Genomic DNA, 8394 nt, shown 5'->3' with positions numbered 1-8394 from the left:
GAAATCAAGCTTCTATTCTGTCCCTTTTTTAACATACATAATAATAAAGCTGCTGCCGAATCCCAATCTCAGCCAAAAACCCAACATGTAGGAGGTGACAGTAAGTGACAACAAGGGTCAAGCTTCAGAGTCACACACTTCATTTCCATACATTTAAGCAAACGGCGGAGTTTTTGGGATGGTATAAGGGAATAAGGGTATAAGGGAATTCAGAGCCCAGTGTTTTAAGTTTATAAAATCACATATACTGCAATATTTATGCAAAAAAAAAAAGTATTTTTAAGAAGAGTCGCACTGGTTCCAAAAATGTGTTCAGAAACCTGCTTAAAACCAGCTCTTACTACAAAGACCAGTCAGTGGGGGGGTCTGCATCTCCCCCTGTCCCCTCTCCTGAGACTTCCCTCACCTGCACAGAACTTGGACTATATCCTTTTGGTGACTGTATTGTAACCTCTTCGTTAAACCTCACTTTGCAATAAATTGCAGGGCCCCTGGCAGTATATGGGTTCAATCTGCCTAGAAACAAAGTTGTTAACACACAACTCCGTATGGCTCCCAAAGTATCTGCAATCTTCATCTACCCACTGTGCCTGCTTTTATTTGGGAGTTCTGATCATTGCAACCAAGTGAAACCTGGAGACATTTACTTTACTATTAAGTCACCACCCTCTCCCTCTGTGTAAGTGGATGAAATTGTCTCGGAACTAACAAGAAATTGGTACAACCCTCATGTAAAATACTGAATTTCGGCGCATTGCTTTTAATTTGAAAAATACCCAGTTGCCATTAACACATAACATGCCATAGATGGGGCTTTTTATTTCAAATCACAGTATGAGTTCATATGTCTCCCAAACTGTTAAGTGTTTTATAAATATATATATATATATATATATATTTCATCTTTACAAAAAATGTGTACCTAATAAATATTTGAGTCTGCAATATGAGTTTCCGGCGCACATAAAATCATGTTCTTGCGTTGGCTGCCTTACAGAGAAGGGGTTAGATAGTTTTAAACCTTCCCCAATGATCTGGGGGCTATTACCTCCTACTCACACACACAGCAGTTAAATCATTGTATCGTGATTAAATGACAGTGATTTGTACAGGATACAAATCACCCTCAATATTCCTAGTGCACTTTACCTGGAGCCCCCACAAATACAACATCCCAACATATCACTGTAAACCCCTGTCTTTACATAATGGTCTCAATGTATATATATAGTTGTATATATTTGTATATAGCATTACATACTGCACTGGTGTGTTTTCCGTATTCTTCCCTGAGCATTACGATTAGCCCCCAGATATATCCCTTCTCATCTAATAGAATATGTATGGCTTCGGTTTTCCTTGGTTTTTGGTGACTCAAACTTCTGAGGTCAAAACCATGAATTTCAGGTTTATGGATTCGAAAGTTAAATGTGTGACAATAATATACTTTTTTTGCCTGTGTTAAAGCAGAGCATTGCAATAAGGGATTCTCTGTCCAAATAGATATTTATTTCATCAGTAGCTTCCCATATGCATTGCTTCCTTTTCTCACATAAATCAACTGTTCTAGCTACACATTGAATCAGCAGGTCCTCCATAAAAACAAGCGAGATGCAGAAAGGCAGCCTCCAGTTCTACATTCTTACAAGTACAAGCATTTAACTATGGAGTCTCCAAATCCTGGTGTTACTGGAGAAGGAAGCAAGACAAACAGAAGCTGACTTGTCAGAAAAGAAACAGCACATAAAATAAAGTGTATTTATTTATTTATTTATAAAATGTTTTACCAGGAAGTAATACATTGAGAGTTACCCCTGTTTTCAAGTATGTCCTGGGCATACAGTTAAGATGACAAATAATACATGGTTACAAATACTTAGTTACATAAGTGAACAGAAAATACATGATATACAAGACATTGCATGCACAGTTAGAGATAATATATATTATAGCCGTATGTAACAGTTACAGACCCCAACAGTTAACTAACAGTTAGAAATGAGCCCAGGAAAAGCTCTTGAAGGAGCTGCAGGACGAGGGATGTGTTATCAAAGTGCTGTGGCCAATGCTACACTTTCTCATAAACGTGTTTTTTTCTCATGGTTTTCAGGGAAATTTGCCTGTGCCATAATGTTATGATGGAAGGCTGGTGAACTGACAGGCCAAGAAAACGCTTGTCTTGTCTTAATCATCAAGTTCTTAATTTACTTTAGTGCTGGGGGTTTTGTGCCTGTGTGTATCTCTGTGTCTGTTTGTGTGTCTGTGTGTGCGTGTGTGTATGTCTCTGTGTGTGTGTCTCTCTCTCTCTCTCTGTGTGTCTGTATGTGTATGTGTGTGTCTCTGTGTCTATGTGTGTCTGTGTGTTTTTGTGTGCGTCTGTGTGTTTTTGTGTGCATCTGTGTGTGTCTGTATGTCTGTGTGTGCATTTCTTGCTCTCTCACTCTGTGTGTGTATGTGTGTGCGTTTCTCTGTGTGTGTGTGTTTCATTATGTCTGTCTGTCTGTGTGTGTGTGTGTGTGTGTGTGTCTCTGTGTCTCTCTCTCTCTCTCTCTCTCTCTCTCTCTCTCTCTCTCTCTCTCTCTCTCTCTCTCTCTCTCTCCTCTCTCTCTCTCTCTCTCTCTCTCTCTCTCTGTGTGTGTGTGTGTGTGTGTGTGTGTGTGTGTGTGTGTGTGTGTGTGTGTGTGTGTGTGTGTGTGTGTGTGTGTGTCTGTGTGTGTGTGCCTCTCTCTCTCAGTCTGTGTGTATGTGTGCCTGTGTGTGTGTGTTAATGAGTGATGAGGCTCGGCTGTAGCAGTTCCCTGGTGTGAAGGCCTCTCACTGAGAAGTTTAGTTCACTACTGTTCTCGCAAACTTAATCATATAACCTGTAACCAAAACCCACAGAAGAAAGATTCAACACGATAAATAGAGTAACTTCTAATCACTTTAAATGTTAGCACCAATAGCAGCTGTTCGGGGTTATATGGATGTGAGTTTGGGAGCGGGATATACCGGCTGCACCAGCAATTGTATTAATTATTATTTTCATATTAATCCATGATGTCGTTTTTAGGTTTTTTTATTATTATTTGGATTGAGGCTTTGGTTTGTAGATATGTATGTGGGAATGTAATAATAAGGAAAGATTCTTTTCACAATAGCCACAGGAGCAATCTGTTCTCTTTGTTGCTTTTCATTTTTAATTGATGTGAATTGAACACACCAAGGTTTGTAGATCTGTAAATACACTAAATATTAAGGCTATTATACACACAGCCACTTTACATATTAAATGCAGCTACACCAATTTCCTTAATCTCATTATTCTGCTGTTTTGCGATTGTGAGGGGTATAAAAAACGAGTTAGACCTGGGCTGCTTAGCTAGAAAAATATCAATTAATATGTATTATATAAAGCACTTCTTTTTAAAACAAAACAAGGAAACATATCAGCCTTGGAGATGGCCATCATTGTAATTGTTACGGATGAAATTAGATGGGAATTGAATAAAGAGGGATATATCAAGTCTCACACATCCTTATTTGTAATTATGCTGGATATTATTTGTCGTGTATATAGAACAGCGTGTGTGTGTGTGTGTGTGTGTGTGTGTGTGTGTGTGTGTGTGTGTGTGTGTGTGTGTGTGTGTGTGTGTGTGTGTGTGTGTGTGTGTGTGTGTGTGTGTGTGTGTATATATATAATATATATATATATATATATATATATATAATATATATAATATATATATATATATATATATATATATATATATATATATATACATATATATATATATATATATACATATATATATTGGATGTTTTAGTTCTGCCAGAATCCTATATTCTGATCTCCAACTTCAGAGATCAATATCTACAAGGCATTTACTCCTCCAAAGTTTAAAGACGTAGATAGATAGATAGATAGATAGATAGATAGATAGATAGATAGATAGATAGATAGATAGATAGATAGATAGATAGATTTGATATAGCTATTCAATGGATTCAGCGTCTGCAGAATTCGCATGAGTTGTAAGTGAGGGAGAGTTACAGAGGACATGGGGGTGGGGTATTTCATTATTATTTGCAAGTACTTTAGACCTTATCTTCCCTGTTACGAGTAACCTACAGCAAACAAAGGCACCACTTCTTCCGATGCAAGGAGACCCCTAGCTAGATGTTAGGAGCTGCATGGTGAGGCATGTGAGGTTCTTTCATTCCCCTAAAAGCTGCCCTCTTACTCTCATACTAATTCTAGCTGACTCATACTGTAGCTCTCCTGACACTAGAATATATTTCGAATTAGGGATGGAGTGATAACTGAACCCCATAATGTTTAGTTTTAACCACTGTAACCAATATGAGTTTTCATCGCCCCATGTCCTGCCAGTGAGACTTGCAACTCAGTGGCCTGGGAAGTTATTCCAGCAGGGAAGAGGTTAACTTGACTTCCAGTGATTCCTACCAAGACTTACCCACTACTGTCCAGGACCATACCAGATAAACAATATTTGGACTATTTTGCACATCCTGGGTTGCTAACCTGAGCATCCAGAGAAGGGAGAATGGGTCTGTGTATTACAAGGACGGGGGACCATCATATCTGTGCTGTGCAATGGTGCAGCTCTGCTCATCTCATCCTCTTCTCTCAGGGTGACACATGTTTATGGAAATGTGGCGCATATGAATCCGGGGAGGAACAGTTCAGCCAAAAGGTTTCATAAAGAGCATCTATTACTCAGCGAAAAGCAACATACATTTTATTCTTCAAAATAGAGAGTCTTGGTGCTCTCACTGACTAGTCTCTGACATTGTGCAGCTTGTAGTTTATCCATAAAATTGTGACTCGGTTCGAGATTAGGCCAAGTCATGAAGGGAAAGATGTGCTGTATTTTGATTTAAGCAGCAGTTTTGTTAGCAATGTATCTCCAACCATTAAAAATTCAAGACACAATAATGCTTACTATTCCATTTAAGCAGATCGCGTCTTTGTTGCATGTGGAGTATTTGGATAAAGCATCCAATGTTAACAAACAACAGGCAAGTTTGCCATTTTGTATAATAAACTGACGAAGCTTGTGTTGTGTAACCATATAGCTCACTTTGTACAAACTTGATTGAGTTAATATCATATCAGCAAATTTCACTGGGAGAAGATTCCCCTTCTTTCTTTGTGTCACAAACCAGCACAGATTACACATTTTAATGATCTGAAAATGTTTAGTATACAAAATCATGCTTATTTCAGTATTAGCAAAAACACAAACGATTTTTCAACACAAACACCCAGCTGTGTCTATTTTAAAAGCAGTTCAATGACAGCTTGCTCTTATGAGCATGCAATCAGCTAATTTCGCTTTTTTCCCTTCTGTGTTAATCAACACTTTCCTTCCTGCACATCAGAGCACAAATTGTGCAGTTTACTCCACATCAGTAAATGTTTATCTAACCTGTCCTTTCAAAGAATCCGGTTACACTAAAATCTAGTCACGCAAGGCAGAGAACCTCAGAGGCTTCCACACCTCAACAAGGTGAGGAGCTGCCTGCCTGTATGTGCGGTGAATATAATATATATATATATATATATATATATATATATATATATATATATATATATATACATACATACACACACACACACACACACACACACACACACACACACACACACACACACACACACACACACACACACATATATATATATATATATATATATATACACACATATATATATACACACATATATATATATACACACATATATATTTATACACATACATACATACATACATACATAAATAATTGTGTCTTTGCAAGAACACCTACACACATATATACGTTGATATATGCACGGATCTGTACAAAAATTCTCCGTTTTACAATGTTACCCATATATGTAATATGCACAGATATACCATGAATGCCTCTCTAATATATATTATTTTCCTCTGTGACAATCCTTACATGTACTCATTGGTTCCTAAACCTCGGACAGTACAGGAGAGATGTGTAATTTACCAGAGATATAACAGTTACATCATTCTCCGAATCTCTGTATTGCCTGGGTCTTGTTTTAAGAAAAATGTGTATATATACATATACGGTAAAAAAAAAAAAAAAAAAAAAACCCCATCTAAATATGCAAAACTGGGAGCATTATATATATCTATATATATATAGATATATATACACACACACACACACACACACGAACACAGTTGTACATACACACTACACACTAGCAAGCAAGATATAAGTGACGAAGATTTCCACTCGGTGTGGTATTATAGATTCAGTCTATAATTTAAAAATACCTAAAAAGCAGTAACCTGCCAGATAGAATAACCTGGAACAGGACTGAGGTCACTCTGGGTTAATCCAAAACACAGAGGTTTATGGCATCCCAGCTTTCAAAGATGTGTTATGGAAGAGGGGTGTTTGGTCTGAATGTCACCTCCCTCGCAGAAATCAGAGCAAAACATTCTTACTTTTTAGATTCTGCCATATTTTGTGTGTGTGTGTGTGTGTGTGTGTGTGTGTGTGTGTGTGTGTGTGTGTGTGTGTGTGTGTGTGTGTGTGTGTGTGTGTGTGTGTGTGTGTGTGTGTGTGTGTGTGTGTGTGTGTGTGTGTGTGTGTGTACACACACACACACACACATACATAATGACACACACACATATATGCGTCTAGGTATCCCACCTTGAACTGCCCTGGGTTCAAACTTCCAGTATACAGTATTTGCAGTTCCTGCTATTTGGGAATCTTAACCCCCTCTAAATTCACTGGAGAGAATTCGTAAATCAGGGGTGTAACCCAGTGTTCATATGGATTTGTTTGTTTATTTATTTTACACCGTTGGGCTTAGCTGGTAATAAATGTATACACAGGAAATATAAGGCAAACGCCCACTGCTCTTGTCACTTAGTAATTAAAAGAGAATTCAAGAAAGCCTTGTTGACGATGAAGTGAATGAGAATACAAACAAAACACACACACACAAATATATATATTTTTATATATCGTGATATATTCGTAAAACACGAATGAACATAAGAGATTACTGACGTATTACTGAAAATATTCTGCCTATAGATTCTTAAATAATCAAGGGCAGAGTGTAAAATGTGTATCATGCATACATAATATTAATCATTCTATAGATGCTGCAATAATCAAGGCAAGAGGCAGACAATTCTGACTCATGAATTTATAATATTAATCATTCTACAGATGTTAGTATAATCAAGAGAATGGGATCTGGGACGAGTTAATAATAATAACAATAATAGCTACACGAACTATTTCCAAATATCGAATGATGTACAACAAAGAACATGCCCCCAATTCAAATTCACGTATCAAAATGGTTTGAGTTTGCAGATCCCAAGAATGTGGCCTGACCACCGCAATAGAGACCTTTAAACAGGAGAGAGGGGGGGATGGCAGATCAGCTTCACCTGGGACAGAAAGCCACCGAACCAGAGGCATAATCGTTATAAAACAAGAACATCTCTAATGATCCCCCCCCCCCCCCTGTACAATGTTACATTGTATCAATAAAGCCCACTCACAGCCCCACAAATACTCAGCCCTATGCCTGGCTGCGCAAAGTAGTTCCTGGCTTCTTCCACTTTCTTTCCTCCACGGTTATTTTTCTCCCTAAAAGAAAAGGTACAAACAAACTTTAATCAATAAGAGAAAATATTGACGTATAAAAAACTAAGATGATCCAATACAGTGGGATGGACGCGCTGGCAGATATGTGGTAGGAGAAAGAGGGTGGGGGGGAGGGGAAGGAAGGTGATGAGGCTCCATCCTCGATCACTCCGCCTGCTCAAGGAGGTGTGGGAGGGGGGAGGAGGGGGGCAGGGATACTTGGGTGGGGCTTTTCGTAATCTCTTGACTCTGATTGGCTGGAGGAATAAGAGACACTCTGGTGGCCCCAGCTCTCTCATTGGTTCCAGGACCCAAAGGTTAAAGTAAATTCTTTTTTTTTTTTTCCAGGCTGGTGTCTCTGGGTCTGGAATTAATTGGAGCTCTGAGCTGTCTCCTCTAGTTGCTGAGAGGGGAGGCTGTTGTGTTTTTTTTTTTACGGGACTTGAAGTAGTTGATTCATTTTCTCCCCCTGGCTTCTCCGTTGATTATATTTATATCTCTGTATATTTCTACCCCCTATAATTAACACCAATATTATGTGCTTGTTGTTTTTTGCTACATGACTTACAAGGGTTTGGAGACATCTTCTTCTTGTCTTGTTGCTGCAACTTCACGTGAGTGTGCTGCTCCCATCCTTGTGATATGTTGGACATGGGGGAGAGGAAAGAAGTCAAAATGATCCCCAAGTCTTCCTTTAGTATCAACAGCCTGGTGCCAGAAGCAGTCCAAAGTGACAACCACCCTCCACCTCAC

At 38.5% G+C, this 8394-nt stretch overlaps 1 protein-coding gene across 1 annotated transcript in view; it reads left to right on the top strand.

Annotated features, from left to right (window-relative positions):
• Positions 1-8000: 8000 nt before the first annotated feature.
• FOXG1 (forkhead box G1) overlaps positions 8001-8394 on the top strand; it is a 2543-nt gene continuing 2149 nt past the window's right edge. Inside the window, exon 1 of the mRNA XM_075613202.1 lies at positions 8001-8394. This exon is cut by the window's right edge and continues 2149 nt beyond it. Coding sequence (XP_075469317.1) covers positions 8284-8394 — 111 coding nt within the window. The 5' untranslated portion in view covers positions 8001-8283.

Source organism: Ascaphus truei, chromosome 9 (genome assembly GCF_040206685.1).
Source record: "Ascaphus truei isolate aAscTru1 chromosome 9, aAscTru1.hap1, whole genome shotgun sequence".
NCBI lineage: Eukaryota > Metazoa > Chordata > Amphibia > Anura > Ascaphidae > Ascaphus > Ascaphus truei.
Note: the sequence above shows the minus strand (reverse complement) of the source record. Positions and strands in the feature narration are given on the sequence as shown.